This window comes from Dromaius novaehollandiae, chromosome 18, assembly GCF_036370855.1.
Source record: "Dromaius novaehollandiae isolate bDroNov1 chromosome 18, bDroNov1.hap1, whole genome shotgun sequence".
Classification (NCBI taxonomy): Eukaryota; Metazoa; Chordata; class Aves; order Casuariiformes; family Dromaiidae; genus Dromaius; species Dromaius novaehollandiae.
The window spans coordinates 15,014,548-15,039,090 of record NC_088115.1 but is presented as its reverse complement, the minus strand read 5'-3'; the positions used below and the strand labels follow the sequence as shown (position 1 = coordinate 15,039,090).

The 24,543-nt window shown below is 57.3% G+C and overlaps 1 protein-coding gene and 1 long non-coding RNA gene across 2 annotated transcripts in view; one reads left to right on the top strand and one right to left on the bottom strand.

Annotated features, from left to right (window-relative positions):
* The window catches only part of LOC112982492 (uncharacterized), a 109,829-nt gene that overhangs the window by 27,335 nt on the left and 57,951 nt on the right, over positions 1 to 24,543 (top strand). The gene's annotated exons all lie outside the window — the stretch shown is intronic.
* On the bottom strand, positions 18,297 to 23,150 carry SOX9 (SRY-box transcription factor 9). Its single transcript, XM_026099011.2, has 3 exons — positions 22,308 to 23,150; positions 21,255 to 21,508; positions 18,297 to 20,832 (listed from the first exon to the last, which is right to left on the bottom strand). Exons 1-3 carry the CDS (start codon positions 22,736 to 22,738, stop codon positions 20,051 to 20,053), a joined length of 1,467 nt encoding a protein of 488 aa, XP_025954796.2. The 5' UTR covers positions 22,739 to 23,150; the 3' UTR covers positions 18,297 to 20,050.

The window sequence follows — 24,543 nt, the reverse complement described above, 5'->3', positions numbered from 1 at the left end:
CGGGGCTTGGCTCCTGCTTGGAAGTGCCTCTTGGCTGAGTTCGCATATGCTCAGGATTGCCTTAGACTTGGTACAAAGCTCCTTGCACCCCTTCTTTGTGTGCCTGTCTTCATCCAAGGTGTTCATCCCCATCCAAGCTAGGAGATGTTTGTTGTTTTCTGACCTTTTGGATACTGTGGAGGGAAACAACCAGCACAGAATGGGGAAGGGGGGGGAGAACATCCGTGTATGGCTTTGATGAGCCTGATTTTATGTTAATTTGAATTAATTGAGGTGTTAGGAAAGGTGAGTTGCAACTTTAATATTAGGATTTCTGCACTTGGGTGGCAGTGAGGAAACAGCTGCAGGTAGCTGATTCATTACCCAAATCCTTGCAAAATGCTGAAGGGCCCCTTGCCAAAAAATGAGCAATGGCTTTTGGAGCTGGAAAGGACCTCTGAAGAAAGAGGGATGAAAGTAGGAAGAGAGGAGGGAATGGGAAAGCAGGAGAAAAGAGCTGGCTAACAGGACTGGGGGCGTATTTAATGCCCGCTGGTTTTGCGCCTGTTGTGACTTTAGCTTTGAAATATCTAATATGCAGGAGGTGCCTGATCCTGCATGGAGGCAAGAGGCTGACAGAGAAAAATAAACAGTCACTGAGGTCTCATCCAGACCTGGGACTTTGACAGACCCCGGGTGCTCCTCGCTCCTGCCCAGCCGCTTTGGCCGTAGCACTCGTCCCTTGCGTGTGCAGGCGGCCTCCTCCTCGCCGCGGTGGTTTTCCATGTCCTTGGTGATCTGGCTTGGCTGTTCCCTGTTTACGGGCTCTTGCTGGAGCCAGGCAGGGTGTTTTCCCTCTGCTAATCTCTGCTCTGTCCTGAGGGTATGTAGCTGCTCAGCATGTGAGAGCTTGGCTGCCAGGAAGGACGTGCTGGGCAGGAGGTCCCTGGCCCCGTGTTGCTTCTGGAAAGGCTCCCGTGTCCAAGTGGGACGGGACGAGCACCGTCGTGGCACGCTGCGCTGCCTCGCCGAGTTGCACACTGGCCCTGGGTGGCTGCTCGTAGGATGAGGGCCATGGGACAAGGTTCAGAGCCAGATCAAGAGCAGGAGGAAGTCCAGGGAATGGCAGGGATTAGATGGGGCAGGTGCAGGAGCTGGAGGGATCATAAGGTGTCTAGCCTTGAGTGATGAAAAGACAAGACATTAGCTGTGTGCTGTGGAGGGGGCTGAGGTGATGCAACGAGGGGCCCGGAGGACGTGAGAACAGAGCCTGAGCGGTGGGTTTTGCTTATAGTTTGCTTTCTGATTTTTACCCACGTATCCTGTTTTCCACTGAAACTGTGTGCGGAGCTTTCTGTCTCCTGGGCTTGGCTGCCCGGGAGATGGGATGCAATGGGGCTCCACAGGGAGCTCTGCCGGCGTCGGGGCTGTTAACTGGCCCCCACTGCGTTAGGGGCAGAGCCACGAGGGGCTGGGGCCGAGCCCAGGCATGCGCGGAGGTCGAGGGCGTGAGCTGGAGGCCAAGGGGGAAGGAGGGGAGCAGAGCAGAGCAGGCAACAGCACCGTATCCCCAAGATGAGGATGGCTGGGGTCTGTTGCGGGTCTCCAGCCCTGATGCCTGGGTGATGCCCGTGAACAACCTGCAGCAGAAGACCGTGCTGGAAAGCCTCCTGGGCAAGGCTGAGCTCTAAGTCTGCTCCTCTGCGATGGCCTTGTGTGAATCGCTGCCAGCTGACTAACAGCTCCGTTGACGTGGGCTAAGCTGCGTGTCCTGGCAGTGCCTGTTCCAGGGCCCAGACGCCTTTGGCTCCTTGTCTGCTGCAGTCGCGGTTGCTCCCCGGGGTGAGCTGAAGTGTTTGCAGTGTGCCCGCAACAGTGTTTGTGGTGATGTTTGTATAGTGGTTGTCTGGGGATCGATTAAAATTGTGGCTGGATTTACCTACATGTAGGAAGTGGCATGTGAAAGGGGTTTGGGATCAAACTGAGGTGGGATCCAGAAAATCCAGCTTTCAATCCCCACTCTGTGGCTTGGATAAAGCCCTTAAGCTCTCTCCGAGTTCTCAGTCTGCAGCACTTTCTCACAGGCTTCATCCATTTTGCTTATTTAGACTGGAAATAATTTAAGGTAAAAACCATTTGTTTTTTTCCTGTTCGTGTCTCCAGTACCCTGCAGAGGGGAGCCCGGATTTCAGCCTGCTCGTGCTGAGCGTCCTGATCCCTAGCATTGCCCATCGGGAGCAGAGGTGAAATGCAAAACACTCAGTGACCCTGTTCGCTGGAGTCGGTCGTGACGTTACCTCCGCCGGGGCGTTCGGCTCGTTGCACTGTCGTTCCTTGGCACCGTAGCCAGGCTGCCACGTCTCGGGCTTCAGATCGTAGCTCTGCAACGGCCTTGGCTGAGAAATGACCCTGTTTTGCTTGTGCTCCCCTGCACCAGGCGGTCCCGCTACTGCCACCGTTAGCAAAACAAATGACCTCACGCAGCAGAGGGGACTTTGGAGCCCTCCTGCTATCGGTCGCAGGAAGGCAAAGGGGAATCTCCCATCTTCCCAGAAGCACTGGGGGATACTTGGAAATTGGCCCATGCTGACGGAAGAGCTTTTAAAAGTCCCCAAAGAAGGATCCTGTGATTGTGTTTATGGAGCAGCCCGCAAGAGTGAAGGCGAGTCCTTTTTCTTTCCTCCACCCCCACTTTTCCCAGAGGGGCAAAACCTCATGCAGGACCTGACCCAAAGCCTGTTTGAAGCCTTCATGCTCACTGGGCAGATTTCGTATTATTTCCCTTCTTCCTTTGTGTTAGTTCCTGACACAAGTTCCTGGAAAAGAGGCTAAAGCCTCTTGAATAGAAGCACAAAGGTTCAGAGGAGCTGCAACAAGTTCCTCCCGTGCTCTGGGGAGATACAAAAGTCAAGTATGTCGGAGGGAGAGGATTTTTATTATAATATTAATAATTACTTGACTCACAGCCTGGAGCTGAGACAGGGCTCAGTGTGCAAGGCCCACAGAGACAGCCGGAGGGGAAGAGCCGATCTGTCCCCGCACATGGCCAAGAGCACGTGCAGGGCAGCGGGGACCACCTTCCCCTCCAGCCAGGTAGGTGAGAGCTGCTCTTCTGCAAAGTTTTGCAGCCAGATGGGAAAAGGCGACAGGATGAGAGGGGATGCCATCAAGCCTGAGCACAAAACCCAGTCCTGCTGACTGCGTTTCCACCTCCAGCTCCCAAATCTGGGACCTCACTGGCCTCCCTTCGGGAGGGGCACAGGCTCGGTCTCAACATCCCGTGGCAAGCAATTCATACTGCCCTGCTCCAGGGACCTTGGAAATCCATTGGGATCTGTGTAAATGTCACTAAAATAACTTAAACCCTTCATGCCACTAGAAAGAGTCTTCAGCCGTATACAAGAAATGTGATAATATAATGTTCAGTGAGTTCCTCAGCTGCTTGTCTTTCCCAAGTGCCGTGATATTTAGGTATCACTACAAGTGCTGAGCCTCCCTGCCCTCTAGGAAGAGCGAGTCACGAGGAACCAGCCTCGGTCTCATAGATATTCCTCTTCTGGACCGGAGCTAATTTCCTGCATAATAACGCTTTGCATGAACCTCCCATGTGATGCTCATTAGTGCCAAGCCCGTCTCCGTACAGGCAGCATTATCGGTAATGATGGCTGCAGCCGCTCGCTCTCCTAGCGTAATTACTGAGCCTTGAGCAGCAACCCGTTTCAGGGCCGTTCGCTGCTGGTACCTCGTTCAGGAGCTATCTGTCCTGCTCGTCTCCCCTCGGAAAGGGAGAGGGGAGCAATTGCAAAAGCACGGACTAGTGCTGGGCCTCCGCTTCTGAGCGGTGGTCGATCACCTGCAGAAACCTTGTGGAAATGCCTCCGCCGTTCAGTGACCGTTGTAAAATGGGGGTGGTGGTGTTGGCTTGCCGTGTAAGATGCTGAGGCCAAGGGCTTGCTGGATGCTGTAGAAGAGGACAGTGGCTCTAGCAGGTCCTACTTGAGGGCTAGGTGTCCCAAGTGGGGCATGCACTGCCCAGAGGTACTGTTTTGAGCTTGTTTCCGTCTCTATTTGAGTCTTGCGGCCTCTGTTCAAACAACTGTGATGCAGTCTCGTGTTTGCACTGTCAAACAGCACATCTCCTTCTCCAAACACGCGTCTTACGCAATCCACGCTCTCCGCCTTTCCGCCCCGAATCGGAGCAGCTCTGCCAAGCGGTGACCTAACTGCACCCCGGTCCTGGCAGTGGGGGGGACGTAGGAAGGTGTCGAGCGGAGCGGGGGCTCGTTAACGCTTTCAGCGCTGCCGCTGCCCGGCGCGGGGGCCCACGTGGGAGCAGAGCTGCTGGACACCGGCCGCCCGCCTTGTTCTGGAGGGGGTTGGAGGTGCGCTGGTTCATTGCTGCAGCCTTGCAGCTAAGGCGGCCGTTATTTAGGGTTGTGCTGCTAATGCTGATATTATAATGTTGATTTTAATGGGGAGGGGGGGAGAGCAGTTTGGAGTTTTGAAAAGTTGCTTGGATTCTTGCAAACTAAGGTGTTAAAAGCGGTAGAAGGTTGCGAGACATCTGTTGTTGGTTGTCTGACCTTACCTGGAGCATTCGGTGTCTGTGATGAGAAGCCACTTAGCCAGGTGTCCATCATTTCCAGGCTGATACGATTTTTTTTGAGCTCAACATGAGGCTTGCATAAGGCTCTTAAAATTAGTGTTGCCTTTCAAGCCAAAGGGCCGGAATAAGGTTTACAAGCCATAAAAGCCTCTTATCAAAGTTGATTTCCTCCAACGCACCTTTCATCTTTTATAGTATTTGCTTTTCAAATCCTTGAACTTAAAAGGATTAAACAGGTTAAAAAAAAAAAAAAAAAAGGAGGAGGAAAGAGAAAACAAATAAGACGGAAGATGGATTGGATATGAATTGTGAGAGGCCCATATAAAATGTGAATTAGGAGAAAGTCTAAACAAAGCTTTGTCATTTTCTAAACCACTGAAAGTATGTTGGAAGCTTCCTTTTTTCTTGAACTTTAAAGAATATTTATCTCCTCAGAGTTATTTCTTCTTTCCAAATGAATGGACAAGAGAGTAGCTGAGTAGGAGGATATGAGGAATGCACATTGCTCTACTCCAACTCTGTCCTGCGGAGGGACCAACACGTGTGATCTAGTGCAGAGAGCTCTTGTCCTGCTGCAGAAATATTTCCCAGGCAAGAAATCTTGCAGAAAATGAAACACAGATCTCACGAGCAAAGAGCTGCTAAAGTAACAGACCTGCTAAAGGGAACAGTGATCTCCCTTCTCAGGGGACTCAAAAAGTGTCCTGGGAAAAAGAGACGTGGGAGCTGGAGACGTTTTGCAGGATGCTGTCCCCGGCCCCTCCTGCCCCGCAGCGATGCCCGGCGGAGGGGTGCTGGGGGCAGGCAGAGCATCGCGCTGAGGCTTTCCCTCTCGCTCTGCCCGGCTCCCCTGCGATGCCTCGGCCGGCTTTGCAAGAGGCTCTTTCCAAGCAGTAGCCGATCCGGGATGGGAAGCACAGCTGGCGGCTCCATCCGATGCGCCTGCATTCAGGAGGATGGCGTTAACCGTGCTTCCCTGTCCAGAAGGTTGCAATCAGGGGCTTGGCCAGGCCGGTCACGGGTCAGCGGATGGGTCGGCCCCGGCCGCCGGCTCTGTCCTCCCTCTCCGTCCCGGGGTCCGCGGGGCAGGCAAAGCAAACCTGCCCGGAGCGCTGCGTGACCCCTGCCCGCGTGGCCGCTGGCGTGCTGCATGCTGCCCGGGGGATTTCGGTGGCCAGCCCGTGCGTGGGGAGCCAACGTGCAGCCCCCAAAGATGGCTGAGCACCGCCACCATCGCAGGGGACGCGGCTCGGTTTCGCTTGGCTGCACCGAGCAGTCTCGGTGTGTCCCCTCTGCCGAGCGCTCGTGACCGTGGACAGGGGGAGGACGTGGGAGGGAGACGCGGTGGCTCGTGCCCCCTCTGCTCCCGGCTAAGGAGCCAGTTCTTCGGCTGGAGTTTGCTCCTCTCCAAAAGGGAGCAGAGGGGAGCCCTGCATGGGCACCTCAGCCCTGTGGGACTCTTATTAAGTGTCCTTTAAGGTCCCTTTGATGTGTGGGGTGGCCCTTAGGGGCACAGCACGGGAACCATTAATGCCTGAATTCCCGGGGTTTCCGGCTGGCCGGCGGGGATGTGACGCCCAGGCCGGGGATGGACAGGGACGTCCCTTTGCTCCATGACACCCCCACCTAGAAAAGTGTGGGGTCTCAGGAGTCCTTGGCATCGTGAGGAGACCTGTGGAGAGCTCAGAGAGCGGGTGCTGTTCTCTGTGTGCTGGGAAACCTCCCCGGGTGTGTGCATGGGATGTCTGGAAAACTGTCCTTCGCTGGGCAGGGATGAATGTGAGAGAGAGCAAAGCACGGCAAAAATGAATAGTTGGAAGTCGTTCAAAGCAGACGCTGTCCTTCCCCAAAGGCTTTCTCTGACATTTATCAAAATCTTCTGATTTTGTTTTCTTGTTCCGGTGTTCTGTGTTCTCGAAATTGTTACAGAAAATGTTGGCAAAGCATGTCAAGGAGTATGAAAAGTTACTGAAAATCTTGGTGCCAAAATCCACATCAGCTGGTGGAGGAGCTGGTGTTTGGGGAGGAAAGTGTTTGCAGGGTGCTGGTTCTAGAAAGGCTGGACCCATCAGGCCCTTCGCAGCCTCTGACATTCCCAAGAGGTTCCCAGATTGTTTCAACACGTTGCAATTACCAAACTCTGCCGCACAGATCTGCTCTGAACTCAGCTCCTTCTTCACCTTTTAGTTTTCTTATTATGGGCTTCTAATTCCGTTTCAAGGAAGCAGATGGAAAACCGATCTGAGACGTATTTACCTGCCTCTCCATCCTCCGTCAGCACCTGCTGCAATAACCTGCCGGCAGTGGGGAACTCCTTCCCAGCCCGAGCCGAGCTGCCCCACTTGCTGCTCGAGCACGTCTGATGGCAGAGTCCTGCTCCTGGCTGTCTTCTCCAAGGCCGCTGGGAAAGGCAACGTGCTGCCGTTGTCCCCAGGGGGAAGGTCCCATCCCAGGGCGCTCTGGGCTGTGCCACGGCCTTGCCTGCAGAGGCAGGATTTAGGGTTTCCTTTGCTCTGTCCCACAGGCTGGGGGGACACCTGGCCTCTGGCACGTCGGGAGCTGCGGATCTCGCAGGGACGTGCGCGGGGACTGCTGGCAGGAGAGGGGACGCTCACCTGCCCCTGCTGCCACTGAAGAGGGGGCAGCTACGTTTTGCAGCTCGCCCTGAGGCACCAGGCGCGTGCAAAGCACCTGCCAAAACTGTGCAAGGCAAAGCAGGATGATGCACGTGTTGCTTGCCCCGCGTGGAGTGAGGCTGCCGGCAGGTTTGCGAGGCCAGCGAGGTGCAGGGCGTGGGGGTTAGACGAAGCAGGGCCAGGCCCGGGGATGCTCCGGCCGGGAGCCGTGCCGGGAGCGCTGCGGGGAGGCCCGGCACCGCTGTCCAAGGTGGCCCTCGGCTGCCGACGGGCTCTGGCCGAAAGCCGCCTCCTGCGAAATCAAACTCGGAGATGACAAAACTGGAAACTCAACAGCCACCGGCAGCTCGTTTTTGCCAGGGGAGTGCTAGAAGCAGACCTTTTCGGGGAGGTGTGGGGGAGAAGGGAGCAGGCGTGTTGTGTTTTCACAGTGAATGTCAGGTCTGGCGTTTTGGGGAGTTGCTGGTGATAAAGTGCTTCAAAATGTTTTCCCCTGGAGGCTCCTAAACTCTTTGCAAAAGTGACTGCTGCACATGGAGTGTAAATCCCACTGCAAGTCCTGGGGATGTCACCCCTCGGGAAGCTAACCCCCTTCTGAAGATGGGACTTTGGTGTTTGTTGGAACCTGCTCATAATTTTAGCGTTAGCCTCTCCTTTTGGAGCCCTTTTGTTACCTTGGCACGTGGCAAACGTGGCTGTTCTCAGCCGGGTGGATCGATAGGTTTTTTTTTCCTCTTGCTCTGCTCAGTGCTGAAGGTGTTTGAAAACCTGCTGCTTCTGATTTACAGTGTTTGTTACCCTTGGTAAAACGTGGCCACCGTACGCTTGTACCAAATTGCCCTGGGACGAGAACAGACTGCAACGGACCCAGGAACTCTGACAGCAGCCGAGTCCCCAGGTCAGAGCCTGTAGTCTCCCCCTTCGCAAATCAATGGTTTTCCAACCTGGATCCTGTTTCTTTCCTGCTGTATCCTGTAGAGTTTGATCTTCTGATCCTCCCCCAAAACCTCCCTGTCACTGCATATTTGACTTTGCTGCGAGTGCTTGGGAACGTAAATGTGCGTTGGAGCAGCTGTGCTCCCGGGGCTGCCCTGCCTCCTCCAAGTGCTCTCTAGTGTTTGCTCTGCTCTGTGCGCGCACCTGAAATGTGAGATTAAGGCTCAGATCCTGCCAGGGAGGCTTTCTCCTACTGCTGAGATGTCATTAGCCACTCTCGGTCAGCTCAGGTCCCAGTGATGGTCTCGTGCATTGCCTCAGATATAAGGGCTGACACAGGACCTTTTGCAGCACTGCAGGTTTTTGAGGCCAGCACAGTGCTCTTTCCAAGCAAAGCTTGTGTTTTTCCATGCAGATTTCCCATGGGAAGCATGTTGCTTGCCTCAGCCTGGTCATGCAGACCACTGTGAGTAGCAGCAAGGCCTGGGGCTGTGTTAGCTGCTGGGCCAGCACTCCCCCTTCTCCCTCGGATGAGCGTTATCCATCAGTATTTCTGCTGATGGCTGTAACCCATTGCTATTTCTTACTCCTTCCCTTCCTCCTTTTCCATCTCTCATACAACTCTCTTCTTGAGCAGGAATGGGGCAAAATCCAGGGCATCCAGACAGGAACTACGGGTGAGATCACCTGTTGCGTTGACCGGTGGTAGTGGTGGGAGGCGGGTGAGTGTATCGCCTCTTTCCTCCCCTCTTTTCCTTGGCGGTTCCACCTCAGAGAGAAAAACAGCCAAGGGTTTGAGACCCCTCTCCATTACACTGCATGACCTCTCCTGGGGGACTCCACCAATATCCAACTAGAACAAGCCAGATCTGCAAAGCCAGAAGATGACCCATTAGGACCTGGAGATGTTTACATGCGAGCAAAAAAGCTTTTTGAGCCTTTTTGGCTGTGCGCCAGCTGTTAGGGAGAACAGCGGAGACAGCGCGAGAGACTTATTGCTGCAATGGAAACACTGATTTAGCCGTGTTGTCCTTTGTGGGTGGTGGGAAATGATTCTGTGACCGTTTGGGGTGGAGTTTTTAATTTATTTTAATGAGCTGAAAGTATTAAACAAAAATGTGAAGCCCATGGTTACACTTGGGCAGGGGTGGACACGGGTGGCTGGGGCTCTTCCCTCGAGCCGTATGCAGCAGCTGAGCCGCGAGGGGAGCCCAGTGCCCATCAATTAATTAAAATCTCAAACCCGTGCACAGTCCAGTTTGCCTTGGCTAAAACCAGTGTGAGAAACTTCCTTGCAGCATTTCTGTGTTGTCCAGGATGAAGTGTTGTCATCCGAGGCTGCTTTGCATGACAATGCATTGGGCTCTAATTATGCACAAGGATGCTAATAGGCACAGAGCGTGCTGGATCTCCATGGGAAAACTATCTGTTTGCAAGGGGGCGGAGGGGGAGAAAAGAAAAAGAAAATCTACCCAAACAAAATAAACCATGACAGTTTGGGAAGGGAGGAGGAATGGGGGGAGGGAAGGGGATGAGAGGCAGCAGAGAGGTTGAGGAAGGCATGTGTGAGGCTAGTAAAACTTAATTTTGGCTTTTTATTGGGGTCTTTTTCTTGGTGGTAAGAGGTAGGCCTGTGATGGGCCTGCTCAGTGGCTCCTGCTGCACACAGGACTAAGGCAACTGAAATCATTTCTGCAGTTCTGATAATGTGCAATGATCTTGTTTTGGCTGAAATTGGGTTTCTCTGAATACAGAGCAGTAAACGCGAGTAGTTCTTGCAGCACTGCACAGCCAGCTCTTATGGGCAAGCTGGGAAAAACTGAGGCGTGGAAGAGCTGCGATTTGCCTGGATGCCAGACCCGGGCAGAGGGATGACTGGGGGACCCAGTCTGCCCAAGGCTTGCTTTTCTTGTGTTCCCAGTGCTTCACACTCCGGCACGCACTTGTCCTGCCTGTGTTATTGCTATAGCAGAGCTCTAAGTAGCAATTAGTTTCTGTAAACTGAAGAAAGGAGGCAGCTGGAGACTAGGGCCTAGATCCACAGATGCATTTAGAAGCTGATCCTCCCATTGAAAGTTGGGTTTTTTTCCGGGATTCCCTGTTTGCTTTTCCTTCCTATGTTAGATAAGAGCATTTTTGCAAAGAATAGGGTATGGGAGCAAGACAGCATTCTCCTCTGTGTCCTACAGGGTCTTCTGGACATCATTTGCCCGTTTTTCTTTTTTTCCCCTCCTACTTTGCGAAGATTGAGGTGGCTCTGGAACACACAATATTTGAAACTGCTCATGGCAGAAGGTGTCTGAGCCTGAGTTTCTAAGTCCATAAAGTGACAGAGATGGTAACGGTGAGACTGCAGACTCATCCAAGCGTTGCGGAGAATGGGACCTAGAAAGCCCTAAATTATACCAAGCTCTGTCACTGCCTGCTAGTAGGACAAACTGGGTCTCGAGGCCTCACGTTTGGCATCTTTAGAGAAGTGGACAAAGTTCCCGACTGTGTCTCGACAGTTGTGGAAGGTGCCTGATGACCACTCTCAATACCTGCCCTGGGTTGTGAGAAAATATGTGACAGGCACTTGGGTGAGAGTTGCCAAGTGTGTTGTGTTGTTATTAGAGCCCAGTAAAACGCTCTCCTGCTTAGTGAAAATGAAGAGCATTAAACAGCCAGGTGCAATAGTCTAAGGAGCTTAAACCTCTCACTCTCTGTTGCTGTTGAAGTAGTCATCTGGCTTTAATGATACTGGCATTACCCGCTCTGTCGGCGTTTAAAAGGGGATGTATTTTTAAAGTCCAGCTTAAAGGGATTACTTTGGCATCATTTCTGTCTAACCTCCTTGTGTGCTGTACAAGTCCTGGGCGCAGACAGTCCCTCCCGGCCACCACAAGCAGCTGCCACCAAAGAAAACACAGCTGAAAGCAGCACGTCTGTTTTTTTCCTGGTCAGGCCGTGGCCTAAGCAACCTTCACTCCCGCTGAGAGCAGCGGGGATGAACCGTGCTTGCTCTGGCAGGATGGGGCTCCGTGGGCTTTTCTGCGTGCAAAAGGGGAGTCCCTTCAAGGCAAGCTCTGCTCTGCAGGCAGTCACCCAGCCAAGCTGGGGACAGCAGTACGGGTGATGGAGCCAGCACTAATCTGGATGCTTTTCCCTGCGTTGGCGTGCAGGTACCGTGCATGGCCGGGGTGGAGGTGGTCAGTCTGCGCAGATTTTCTGCAGCAGAGCACCCACACCACCGTGCCCTGCCCGCACAGCTGGAAACCTCTGTCCTCGGTCTGCGTGAGCGCCTGCCTGGGCGGGAGGGGAGAGCAGCTCGGGTTCGGCCATCGCGTGCTTCCGCAGATGGGGCTCGTTGGCACTGTGCGAAATAGCTCAGCAGACAGCAGCTGCTCAGATATTTGTCTGTTATCATCTGGATAACAATTTGGAGAGTCCACCAGGCCTCCCGAGGTTCCTACTCGTGACAGCCAACCAGCCCAAAGCAGGACTGACCCTGGGTTATCTCCAGGGCCCTTTCTGAACAGAACAAATGGGTCATGGCTGAGCGTCTTGTGGTTCTGGTAACTTTACCTTGTGCCTTTTTGTGCCATTATTGCCCATTTTAGAAACACTGGGGCTTTGTCTTCCCTGTGCTTCAAGGTGCAGCAGAGTGTCCGAATGCTGTCCACGCTGGATGCTGCTTTCTTGGAAGTCCAGTTCTCGCAAGACACCTTGTCAGGTGATCAGATGCAGGGAAAGGGATGGAGTCACCGGTTGTCCAGCTGCTGGAGAGAGGTGGGAAGGGGCAGGTAGCTCCAGCGGGGGATGACCAGGAGCTGCATCTGCTCACCCTCACCCAGTTTGGACCAGTAGGATCTGCTGGGCTGGAAGTGATTCTGGGCCCTCAAGTCATCCTCCTGCCACCGGAGGGATGCTGGCCTGAGAGGAGCCACCTGCTCCCTTGGAATTGCTCTCCAGCTATCTCAGCAGCCCCTGCGTAATCCTTTCCCTCCCTAACTTTAGTGAATGCCACCTCAATGCTAATTAGCTTGATTGCTCCCACTTGTTTTATGTCATGTGACTGTGAGGGAAATCTGAGCCTGGTTTTCTCCAAGTTATGGGGACTGGGGGAGGGAGAGGGGGACATAAACATCCAGGGTGGAAAAATAATCATCCGCGAATGAAAAACTCTGGGTTTTACCCTGAGAAAGGAGGGATGGATAGACTGACAGACCTGATGACAGACCGAGTTTGAAAGCACCCTGGCCCCACAGTGTGGAGAGATGCCTTATTGTTTGATCTGGCTGTGAGACAGATTAGCAGCCCCAGGTGGAAAGTCATAATCTGCATTTAAATGGGCCGGTTATAAAAGGTATGGAGCCCAGGAGCCCGCAGCATTATGCTGTGTCTTTAGGACTCCGTAATCTCTCTTTATTTTCTCTGCAGTCTGACCTGGGGGCACAGTTTCTAATTACCAGGTCACCCTGCTAATATTGTCATTTCCAGCCAGTGGGTGTGAAACCATAGCAACGCCACATTTGGTTCCAAGTTTCCAGAGGAATAAAATTTGCCTTTTAATCACAGAAAATGACTGGGTGTCTCTCCTCCCCCTCTCCCCAAGTTTTCTCCCTTACCCCTCACTAACGGAATTTGCTGTCAGGGTTGGGTTTGGTTGGGTTTTAGAAATTTCAGATTGGCCCTTTTTGAAGCTTCACCTTGTGGCTGTGGCCAAAGACAAGGGACGAAAGTCCTAGTCTTTGATGGAGCTGCAGACTCCGGGGTTGCTTTGGATGCCAAAGCTTCACTAAATGCACGTGCTGTTGACCAGAGAAACCCTGTACTTTACTCCTAGCCTGCTTTTTGCCTTTATAAGAGTAGTGAGCGAGTCTGGAGCCGGTAGAAGAGGGAGAACAGGGTGCCGGACAGCACCGAGTCGCAGCGGCGTCCCGCGTTGCCCGCTGGCTCAGCGCCGTAGGCGCGTCCGCACGGAGCTGGCTACCTCGGCTCCGTCGAGGGCTCGAGCAAGTGGGTTTCACTTGCAGCACAGACGGGCTCGGAAAAGGCTTTGGTTGGCCAGGAGGCTGCAGGGCCGACGTGCCCGGGCAGCCCGTGCTCCGTGGCGTTGGGTTGCGTGGCCACCGCTGAATCCCAGGGGCTTTCAGCCGCGTTTTTTGGTCCCTTTGGGACAGATGGCAAAAACTTGACCGGGATGAATCCAAAGAGCTTCAAAATTTGGGAGGGTTGGTCTCTAGCTTGCAGCCCTGTGAATGCCCCACCTGAAGAGCAGAAGTGCAGGTGGGGTCTGGGCTGAAACCGGCCCCTCGGCCCTTCCCGGGAGTGCGCGGGCGCCCTGCGGGTCTGCGCTCCGCATTTCCGGGGTTTCACGAGCAGTTTCTAGCTCGAAGTGAGTCAGACGTGAATGGGAATCGCTTTGTAAGGTGATTTTCCAGCTGACAGGAGTAGGTTAATTGTAAACTGTCTACTGAAGCTTTAAAACTCCTGTCCAGCCCTATTATTAGCAGTTTAAAATTTATGGAGTGAGACTTTGCTTGGCGATGGTTGGTTTGTGCCCAGACAACGCGTGTAATTAATCCCCACGCTGGGGGAAGGCAAATCAAATTTAGGAGGTCTTTGCTTTCCCCGACTCATCTCGCGGCGTGCGGGACGTCGGGGGGGGGGCAGGACCGCTGTGCCCGAGCTCACGCAGCGGAGCGTGCTGGGGCGAAGTTGGTCCTCTCCTCAAGCGGCGAGGGTTAAGTTGTGTTTGTCAGCGAGGAACTTCCCCTCCTACGGATGAGGACTCCAGGCTGGGGACTGAAATGGCCCCTCTAAAACGCTGGGAAATCAGAGCTGGGGTTTTGATTCGGACCCTGCTCTGTCCCTCTGTGGGGTGCCGGTGCCTGAGCTGGTGGCATTTCTGAAGAGGGTGGTGGAGGTCTGGCCTGACCCGGGAACCCTGGCACCTCTGAGGCTCAGCCTTGGGGCAGACGTCTTCCGAGCCCCGAGGCGGGCGGTGGGCGATGCCGGGCGACCCTTTCTGCACGTGACCATCTCAGGATGGCCTCGCCTTACCCGGCCGGTGGCTTTCCTCAAGTCACGACCGCGGGACCTCGTTAAAGATTTACTGTTGTGTCCGGGCTGAGTTGGCCTGGCTTCGGCAGCCCGCGGTCCTGCTTGTGCCTTTCTCGGCGGGGTTGAAGGGCTCTGTTGCGGCGTTTCTGCTGCTCCCAGGCAGGTAATTAATTAGAAACGTGAATTTGGAGGCTGGCTTCCCTCCCCCCTGTTTAGCTGCTGTTTTTTCTTATTCCAAACAATTTTTATTGAACCTCTTATAAACGTGACCCTGTTTTAATGGAGAAATAGCTCCTTTCCCCAGCCCTGGTTTTACAACAACGTCGTCTCAAAGCTGCAGCCGCTCGCCGTCGGTGGACCCAGCTGCTACGTGTACACACGCACGAAAGCATGCACACACATATATGCAGAATTAAAAGGTGAATTTTGCAGCCGCGGGGTTTGCCGTGCGGCACCGCTCGCGCGGGCCGGGCTCCCGCTGCCTCCAGCAGCGCCGTGCCGCTTTACGAGCCCCGGGCACGCGGCCCCGCGCCGTGGCTATTGCACCATGAGTATCTGCATTGCGGCAGCACCCTGGGACCCCAGCTGCGGCTCAGCGCCCCGTTAGACTAGTCCTTGTACAAACACGCAGTAAAGGCACGGGCTCTGGCCCAAGCACTAGCAGCTCAAGTCTTTACAGCCCCCGAGGCACCTTTGGATCAATTATTTATGTTACGGTAGCACTTACGGCATGTCTGTGCCGGTGCGGGGGTGCCCGGCCGCGGTCCTAAGCTGCCGCCGTCCCCCTGCGCCCGCGATGCGCCCGCTCTCCCCGACCCGCCGCCCGCGTCGCCGGCCACCACCGCGAGAGGCAGGAGGACTTTGCGGGAGAACATCTAAATTTTGGGTTTTTTTTTCTTTTTCCCCTTTGTTTCCTTGGACCCGTTCATGCTTTGTATCTTTGAGCTCTCCCCAACCCGTTTCAGGTGGGTTTTTCGTTGTGGCAGCGAGTCCAGGCATCTCCGGCAGCTTTTGCTGGGGGCAGCAGAGGAGGCGGCACCTGAGACACCTCTCCGAGTGGCAGAGAGCCCTCGCGGAGGTCGGGGGTCCCCGGCATCAACCGGGTGCCTAACGCTGAGATTTGCTCACTTTGATGCATAAATCTCCCTCTCTTTTAATCACCTGACTGCTAGAACTAGGACCTGGGAAAGGAAAGGGAAACCCTGGCTTGACTTGCACCGAGCGCCGGCACCTCCTGGCCGCCGGGTCCCGGCAAACAGCTGGCCGCGGTCTCGTGTCCCCTCCCGGAGAAAGCCCCAGTTTTAGTGGGTATCAGCATGAACAGCTGGATGCAGGAATGCAGACTGAAGCTATGTTTCTGAGCAGCTGATGCTGCGGCTGGGGAGTCTGCGTGTGGCGTGACGGGGCCTCGTAGGGCCCCGAGTGTCGCGGGAGCTCCTAAGCACTGCTTGGAAACTTTTTCCCATTCTTTTCTTAAAAAAGAAGAAAAAAGGAAAAAAAAAAAAACCCTGCTATTTTTTTTCTGAGCTGATGAAAAGAGAAATAGCACAAAGTCAAATGCAGCCGGGAGGGGAGGAGGGGAAGCACGCTGGCACGCTGCTCCTCGTCGTCCTGCCCGCCAAGCCCTTGCGGCTTTCAGCGGCGGCTCGGCCGGTGCCCCCAGCCCGGCCCCGGCCCCCGGCGCTCCCTGCCTTGCCGGCCCTCTGCCGCTTCCCAAACCAGCCGCGCAGCATTGCAGGAGCTCCCGGCTCGCGCCTGTCCCTGCGCCCGGCTCGGTTATCTGCTCTGCGGCTCAAACCTGCCCTGCAGCATTGCGAGAGGTCCCCTGCCCGGTTCCTTCCCCGTCCCGCCTCCCGCTCCGCTTCCAGCGCCTGCAGCTCCCGGTGCAGTGCACGGCCCCGGGGCGCGGGCGGGCAGGGAGCCTGCTGCTTCCCGGAGACCCGCGTCCAGCGTGGCTCCTCCAGCGGAGGCCAAGTGCGTTCAAGCCCACACCATGAGCAAACAGGGCAGAAATCGGTCCAGGGCTGGGTCGTGAGCTTTGCTCCTTGGGCTCCTTGCGAGAAGCACAGCCCCGAGACGTTTCCCGTGGAAGGTGGAGCTGGGCACGGCTGCGCCGGGGCGTAAATGACCCCGGGGGCTTGGGGACCAGCGTGGGGGGCCCTGGATTCTGCCTCCCCGAGGAGACGAGCGCCAAAGCCACCGCGGTGCTCCAGGAAAGTCCCGGCTGGCCCTGCCCGGCTCCTGCCACCCGGTCCTCATGGAGCCGGCGCATGGTGGGAGCCGGGGGGGGATGCTCACGGCCCCCCGGCCAAGACCCACAGCAGCTCCGCAGAGGCTGTCCCGCTTTTGGGAAGTTTTCCAGCTTGTTGCTGGGTACCAGCCCAACCCACGCGAGCATCAGCCGGACGTTAGCCGGTTTGCTGAGCTGCTAGAGCCTGCAGCAGCTCGCTCTTCGTGCAGCGCCGGGGCTCCGAGGAGCTTCCATGCCGTAACGCCGGTAGCTGCATTTGTTCCCCTTTCCGAGGGTGCAGCAAAGCCGAAAATTGCAGAGGGCAGGGAAAACCCGCCACGTGCTGCGGAAAAAGGGCTGCGACCAAAGCTGTGACCGGTCGCAGCGGCTGGTCGCACAGGCAAACGGTGACCCCAACCCTCACTAATGCACAGAGCGAATGCACCCCTTGCAGTGAACTGGGCTAAGAGTTGCTTGTAGCGAGACCACACACTTTACACCAGCACAAGGCCGCTGCGTCGCGGGCGTGAGCTGCTGAGGCTCCACGCTCTGGGCTGGCTCTGCAGCGGGGACAGTCCCTGCCCGCGGGAGCGCTGGAGGGGGGTGAGCGTGCTGCCGTGGTCCCGTGGAGATTTTTAGGCAGGCGAAAGAGATTGGAGAGAACAAGCTATTTGCCCCAAGGCCTGAGATAACGTTTTATCCGCTCCTTCCGGCGGGGTTTATTGCGTTAGTCCCCACGCCGCCCTGGTCCCCGGCGTCCGGTGACGTGCTGGCTCGCGGCACGGGGCTGTCGCGCGGCAACGTGCATCTTCCCGGCGGATCCTGGGTCAAGTTATGTTTGTGCAGGAGCCGGTTTCCATGAGGGAATGACCGGGAGGGATGGGGACTTGCGCAAATCGGTGCCCCGCGCGGCGACCTCTGCGAGGAAGCCCGGGTTAAGTGCGTGCTGCCCCGTGTCCTCGAGCCGGCGGGGCGGGTGACTCGCCGGGCTCAGCTCTGCCCCGGGGCAGGGGATGCTGCGGGCTGGGCCGAGGCGAGGTGGCAAAACGCCGGGGCTCGGCCTGGGTGGCGGCAGGGAGGGCGAAGCCCGGGGCCGGGAGCTGCTCCCGCGTGCGGCTGGGGAACGGGCGCGTTGGGAGCAGGAGCTGGTGCGCGGCTGGGGCTGGGTCGGGTAGGGGAGGCGATGGCTGGCCCCGGCGTGGTTTGGGCTGAGAGAGAGCAGGGACCCGAGGAAAACACTAATGATGAGGCACCCTTAAAAAAAATAATAATAATAATAAAAAATACATGTTTAAAAATCCAAGCGAGCTGGTGTCCCTGCTCGCACGGTGGCAATCGGTGGCGGGGTGCTGGAGGAGGCGATGCTCACTCTGCCCCGAAGCGCGAGACCCCGCTGGTACCCAGCGGGATTCAGGGAAGGCTGGAGCTTATTCATCCCTTTTTGGGTTAGCGCGCTTGATTTTCTGGGTCTGGTTTTGTCTGCGTTTTAACTGCACCGGGGCTTTGCGCCTCTGCTCCCTCCCTGGCGGCTCGTGCTCATCTCTCCTTGCTTTCCGCGTCTGAAGGGCACCAGAGGGGAGAGGAAAAGCCCTGGATGGGTTTTTCCCAGCTCTTTGGAGCCCCTGTGCGTGTTCGGGACCCCCGGCTTCCTGGGGGACCCTGCAGTCCCCAGCCTTCCTCCTCCTCCTCCTCCTCCTCCTCCTCGTTGCAGCCAGGCGTTTGCACCTCTTCCAGCCCTTTCCCCGTCCCGCGCCGGTCGGCTTCGTGGCCCCATCGCCGCGGCCCCTCGTCGAATGCAAGAGCCTCGGGGGCTTCAGCGCGGCCCGGCTTTGCTTGCAGGCTGCTAATAAACTGGACGCCGCCGGGGTTTTTAACTTTTAATACAATGTATATTTATTGCAAACAATAATATACAAAAAAGGTAAGTTTCACAAAGAGAAGGATCTTGCAAACAAAACAAAAAAACTTACCTAAAGACAAAATATGATTTAAATGACAGGTCTTTTAAGTTACAGAAATACTTTAAAAAGATCTGCTTTTATACAGAAATAGAGAGATGCCATATTATAAGAGTGCTTTAAGATTTTTTCTTCTACTGAATCCCTAAAAAAAAAATGTTAACAAATATATCATTTTTTTTAAATAAAAAAAGTTTGCTGTCTTTTTTAAAAAGCAATCCTTAACTGTTCAGCCACAGCTTCACCAAAGTCAGTGTCCCCACCTCAAGACAGTATTGGGGGTGGAAGGCTAAAACGGTGCCCCCCGCGCGCGGGCCTCACCGCCGGGTCTCGTCCTCGCGCGAGCTCGCGTGTCCCGGGGAGCCGAGGCAGGAAACAAGGCAACTGGTTCAGTGATACGCTACATTTGCAATCTTCAGTTTGTACAAATTCTGTTTTTTTTTTCCAGTTTATCCTTAGACCAAAGAAAAAAGGAAGAGCACAAGTTTGTACAAACCCAGGACACAGATTCCAAAAAGAATAATAATAATAATAATAAAAAAAAGAATTAAAGAGATAAATAAAGAACTGGCTACGGTTTAGACCATAATTTAACAGGCACGGTCACCTCCCAAAGAACGCTCCAGCAAACGCAATCGCTTTCAAAAGGGGTTAAAAGAGAAGGGGGATGAGAGAAAAGGAAAGCTGTGATTCAAAAACTGCTCTGAGCTCAAAATAAATAATTTAAAGGCTCTCTGATGTCTCCAGCGTGCTCCGGCAGCCGAAGCGGGGGAGCCCCGGCGGCCCCCCGGCTGCGTTTAAGGCTTCTCAGCACTTTCTGCTGTATCTTTTTTTTTTTTTTCTTAAGGCTCATGGTCATGAAAAAATAAAATCTCCTCCTGGCTTGCTTTGCTATTTTGGAGTTAGAAAAATAAAGCCTCTTCTGCTCCGCTCGCACCTCCCCGGCCGCGGAGCCGAGCGCAGCCGAGCCCGGCGATGCCGCTTCGCGAGAGCTCGGTCCGAGTCAAACGCACGCGCTTTCGCTTCTTTATTTTTATTTTTTTCCTTTTTTAGAGAAAGAGACACTCATCTATACAAAAATACCTCTGACCGCAAGAAAACCTAGGGCTGCTCCACTAAGTGTCATTTTTAGCTGTTGGAAAAATAAGAGCATTTTAAAAATCTCTAAAAAATATGTATAAATCCCCTCAAATTGGTAACGAATCATACACAGTACATACTAAAAAATATTTAAAATAGAGAATATTCCTCACAGAGGACTCTGAGTTTTTTTTACTTTTTATTCCCCCCCTTTTTTTTCGCTTTTTTAATTACTGCTAAAAAAAAAAAAAAAATTGTTACAGAAGTCCAGACAGCAGACGGGTGAGCTGGGTGGTTAGAGGTCTCGTGTCCCCGCTGCGTGCTTGAAGGGACGTTAGAGTCCGGTGCTCGGGAAGCGTGCGGCGAGTTGTGCCGGGTCTCGGCGCGGCCTCGCCCCTCCCCGGAGGATGCTGTAGTGCAGAAGGCTCCCGGCGTCCCCCCCTCCCCGCCGGCCTCGCCGCAGCGTCTGCTGCCTGTCTTTTTTCGTTCCAAATGTCAAAGAGGAAAAGTCTGAGGAAGTTCTGCGTTGCCGCTGCTGCCTTCGCGCCTTTGTTTACTTCTTCGACGCGCCGGCCCGGCCCTAGGGCCTGGTGAGCTGCGTGTAGACGGGCTGCTCCCAGTGCTGCGGGCTGTGGGTCTGGGGGATGGAGGGCACCCCCGAGGGGTCTGCGATGGGCGTGTACATGGGCCGCTGCGTGGGGCTCATGTAGGCGAAGGTGGAGTAGAGGCCGCCGCTCTGGCCGCCGGCGTGGCTGTAGTAGGAGCCCGAGGTCTGGTGGTCGCCGTAGTCGTACTGGGGGCGGGTGGCGGGCGGGTAGGACGAGCCGTAGTGCTGCAGGCCGAAGGAGCCGTAGCCCAGCTGCTGCGGCGAGTGCTGCTGCTGCTCGCTGTAGTGGCTGGGGCTCAGCTGCTCCGTCTTGATGTGCGTCCGCTGCTGCGCCGGGCCCTGCTCGCCGCTCAGCGGGGCCAGCGCGTGCGGTGCCGCCGGGGCCTGCGGCTGCGGCGGCTGCTGGGCCGCCGGCGCCGGCTGCGGCGGCTGCTTGGCCATCCAGGCGCCGGCGGGGCTGCCGGCCGCGCTGCCCACGCCGTAGCCGCCCGCGTAGGGCACCTGGCCGTGGGCGGCCGGGGCGCCGGGGTGGCCGTTGGGCGGCAGGTACTGGTCGAACTCGTTGACGTCGAAGGTCTCGATGTTGGAGATGACGTCGCTGCTGAGCTCGCCGATGTCCACGTCGCGGAAGTCGATGTGGGGCGGCTGCCGGCCCCCCTCGGGCAGGGGGCGGCCCTCCCGCTTCAGGTCCTGCTTGCCCGGCGGCGCGTCCGTCTTGGGGGTGGTGGGCGGCGTGGGGGGCCCCTGCGACTGCCCTGCGGGGGCAAAGCCAGAGCGCGGCGACGCCGTTAGCCGTGAGCTCGGGGGCTGCGGGGCCACCGCAAAGCAACGCGCCGCTTTGGAGAGCGGTTGCACAGGGCAACGCGAACACCCCCGGCGCTGGGGACACCGGCCACCTCGGGTGACGTTACCAAGCCCTCGGAGATGGCCGCGAGAGCGTCTTTCCGTTTCCCTTTTCTTAAGTATGGGTTCAAGTTTCTCACGGGCTGGAAGCGGCCCCAAGGGTCGGGCGTGCAAGTGCCCGGGCCACATGCAAGGCCATTTTCCCCATGCATCTCTCCCCGTGCAGCCACCCCACCCGTGCTGCGTTTGTGGGTCTGTCCCCCTCTTTTTTCCCCCTCAATCCCACCCCAATTTCAGCCCGGGGACACGACCACGCTGCGGCGGGGGCACCTACCCGAGTGCTCCCCGGGCGAGTGCACCTCGCTGATGCTGGAGGACGACTGCGGCGAGTCTGCCTGCAGGGCCTTGAAGATGGCGTTGGGGGAGATGTGGGTCTGCTCGGCGCCCTCCTCCTGCTCCGCCTGCCCGTTCTTCACCGACTTCCTCCTGCGCGGCTGGTACTTGTAGTCGGGGTGGTCCTTCTTGTGCTGCACCCGCAGCCGCTCGGCCTCCTCCACGAAGGGGCGCTTCTCGCTCTCGTTGAGCAGCCTGCGGGGCGGCGGAGGTCAGCTCGGCGGCCCCCTTCCTCCTCCTCCTCCTCCTCCCCGCGTTTCGTCCCCCCGTCCCGGGCGCTTTCCAGCCCCCCGCGGCAGGACGCACCGGTGGCAGTGGGGCAGAAGCGCCGCGGCAGGGATCCGGCCCTCCCGGCGCGGGCGCGAGGCGACAGCTCCCGGCCTGCACCCGCATCCCGTGCTGCCCCCTCTTCCCGCTGGAAGGACCCGGCCCGGGCAGGGTCCCCCCCTTCTCCGCAGCCACCAACTTAGGAGGTGGCCAGGTGACTCACTCCCTCTCCGGTTTTCTTATTTTGGCAGCTGGAGGGCACCGGGCCACCCAGCGCTCGCCCGGCTTTCGTCCCCCCCCCCTCCGCTCGCCCCCGACAGCCGCTGCTCCCGGCGCAGCTGATGCAATCCAGGAGAACCGTCGTCTCCTCCGGACGGCGGCACGGACACGCTGCCACCACCGCCGGCCCCACTTAACGCCCGGGCCCCCCGGCACCCGCAGGGGCAGCCGCCACACCGGGGCATCGCCCGGGCAGAGAAACACCCGGCGAGATCAGGAGGCCGCCGCAGGGAGCTGCCTCCTCCGCTCTTCCCCTGCTATTCCGGCTTCTCCCATGCCAAAGGAGTTTGCCAGCGCATGCAAAGGTCTTCAGCCAGTTTTCCAGGCTTGAACCCATCCTTCTCCCTCCCTCCCAGCTCCTCCTGGTGCTCTTGCAGGACGGAGCCGACTGTGCGAGCTGCAGACTCGCTCCCCCCGGCCAGCCCAGGCTGCGGAGCCCCGCACTCACCTCCAGAGCTTGCCCAGGGTTTTGCTGAGCTCGGCGTTGTGCAGATGCGGATACTGGTCCGCCAGCTTCCTCCGGGCGGCCTGTGCCCACACCATGAAGGCGTTCATGGGTCTCTTCACGTGCGGCTTGTTCTTGCTGGATCCGTTCACCCGCACCGGCATGGGCACCAGGGTCCAGTCGTAGCCCTTGAGCACCTGGCTGACGGCCTCGCGGATGCACACGGGGAACTTGTCCTCGTCGCTCTCCTTCTTCAGGTCCGGGTCACCCTTGGGGAAGGTGTTTTCTTGGGGGCGGGTGTTCTCCGTGTCCGAGCCGGATCCCGAGGGGCAGGGAGAGCCGGCGGAGTCATCCGACATGGTGGGGCTGGGGGCGTCGGAGATGCATTTGTCCTGTTCTTCTGTCATTTTCATGAAGGGGTCTAGGAGATTCATGCGAGAAAGTGGCAGAGGGGGAAACGGGGTGGAAAAAAAAAAACAATCAGGTGGCTGCAGGGCAGGGAAGAGTTAAAAAAGTAAAACTAGCAGAGGCGAAGTTCTCCACCGGCGCGAAGCCCGGCTGGGGAGGGAAGAGCGGCAAGGCTGGAAAAGTTTGCAAAAGTTGCTTTTTTTTTTTTTTTTTTCCTCTCCTCTCTCCCTCCAACCGTTTTAAGTCAAAAAAGAGAAAAAGACGGTGCGCGGCGGGGAGACTCGGGGGAGACCCGCGGAGCGGCCGGCCGGGCCGGGCCGGGGTGGCAGCGTGCGGCCGGGCGCGCCCCGCCGGTCTCCAGCGCGGCTCCGCAGCGCGGCTCTGCGGCCCGCGCCGCCGCGCGGGAATAAATACTCTGCGCGGCGATTTCGGCTCGGCAGCGCTCCGCCAATGGGCGGGCTGCCCCCGGGGGCTGGCGCGCACGCCATTGGCTGCCGCCGCGGGGCGGGGCCGCGCAGCGCCGCGCAGAGCCGCGCAGGGGGCCGGCGGCGGGGCGGGCGCCGCGCAAAAGCCCCGCGGAGGCGGCGGCGCCCTGCGCTGGGGCGGCCGGGGAGGGCGCGGGCAGCGCGGCGGCGGCGCAGCCGCAGGGGCGGAGGCGGCTGCGCCGCGGCCGGGAGTTTTCTGGGCATTTAGTTGTTTTATGTGCGTTAAAAAGGGGGGGGAAAGGAAAAAAATCCCTGTGGGCTCGTACGCCGGGGCCGCTCGCGGCGGGGGCCGCGCTGCGCTGCGCGGGGCGGCCGGGGCTGCGCGGAGGCGGCTCCGCGGCGGTGCGCGCCGCCGTCCGGAGGGGGCGCCAAAAGCCCAGGAACGGCGCGGCCGGCGCGGGGGGGCGGGGAGCGCTGCGCGGGGCGGGGGGGCTGCGCGGCCCCTCTGCCGCCGGGCAGCGCGTGCGTTTACGTGCATATATATTTGCTCGAATTTATGGTTTTTAGGTGCTTTGGGGGGGTGTTGCGCGAACCCCCCAAATACCCCAAACCCCCTTTTTTCGGGGGGGGGGGGCGCAGCTCCTGCTGGCGCCCCGCGCGGTGCCCACGCCCCCCCCCGCTGCCCGCAGAGCGCGTTTAACAGTCTTTTGGGAGCTTTTGCTCCCGGCTGTTACAAACGCCTGGTCCGAAGTACAGTATTTTGGTCACGCTGTAAAATCACCCCCCCACACCCTTTTTCTTCTTTTTTCTACTTTTTTTGGAGCCCAGCAGCACTGTCCCTTGCTGCAGACGCGGGCGGCAGCCTGGGCTGCCGGGGCTTTGCCCTCCAGCTGGGCGATGCTGCGCTGGACCTCGGCCGGGGGGGGAAGGTTGTCCCCCCTCGCTTCTTCCGCCCCCAGATTATTGCTAAGTCCACCAACATTATCATCAGAAAAAAAAACAAATACAAAGCAAATAAATAAGTGCTAGGAGCTCTGGGGGTATGTCTCTGAGTATGCAGAGGTGGGTGTATAAATGCAAAGGTTTCCTCTTTATAGCGAATCCTGCAGTATCTGCATTTTTAATAGCAAGCTGCTTTTCTACGTGCGTAAGAACTGAGCGTCGGGGATGCTGACAAGCGACCAGGCGTCGCCTGGGTGGAGAGTAACTCACAGCTCGGCTTCGGGGTTTGCCGGAGAGGGGGGTCTCCGGGGGGGCCGCGTTTCAGAGCGGCGGGGGGCGAGGACGGCTGGGACCCCCCCTTGGCCGCCTCCCCCGCCCGCGCCCCGGCGAGCCTTGGGGACGCGCCGGCTGGCAGTCCTCCCGCGCCACGGACGCGCTCAGTCATTTTCCACTGCGGCTCCAGC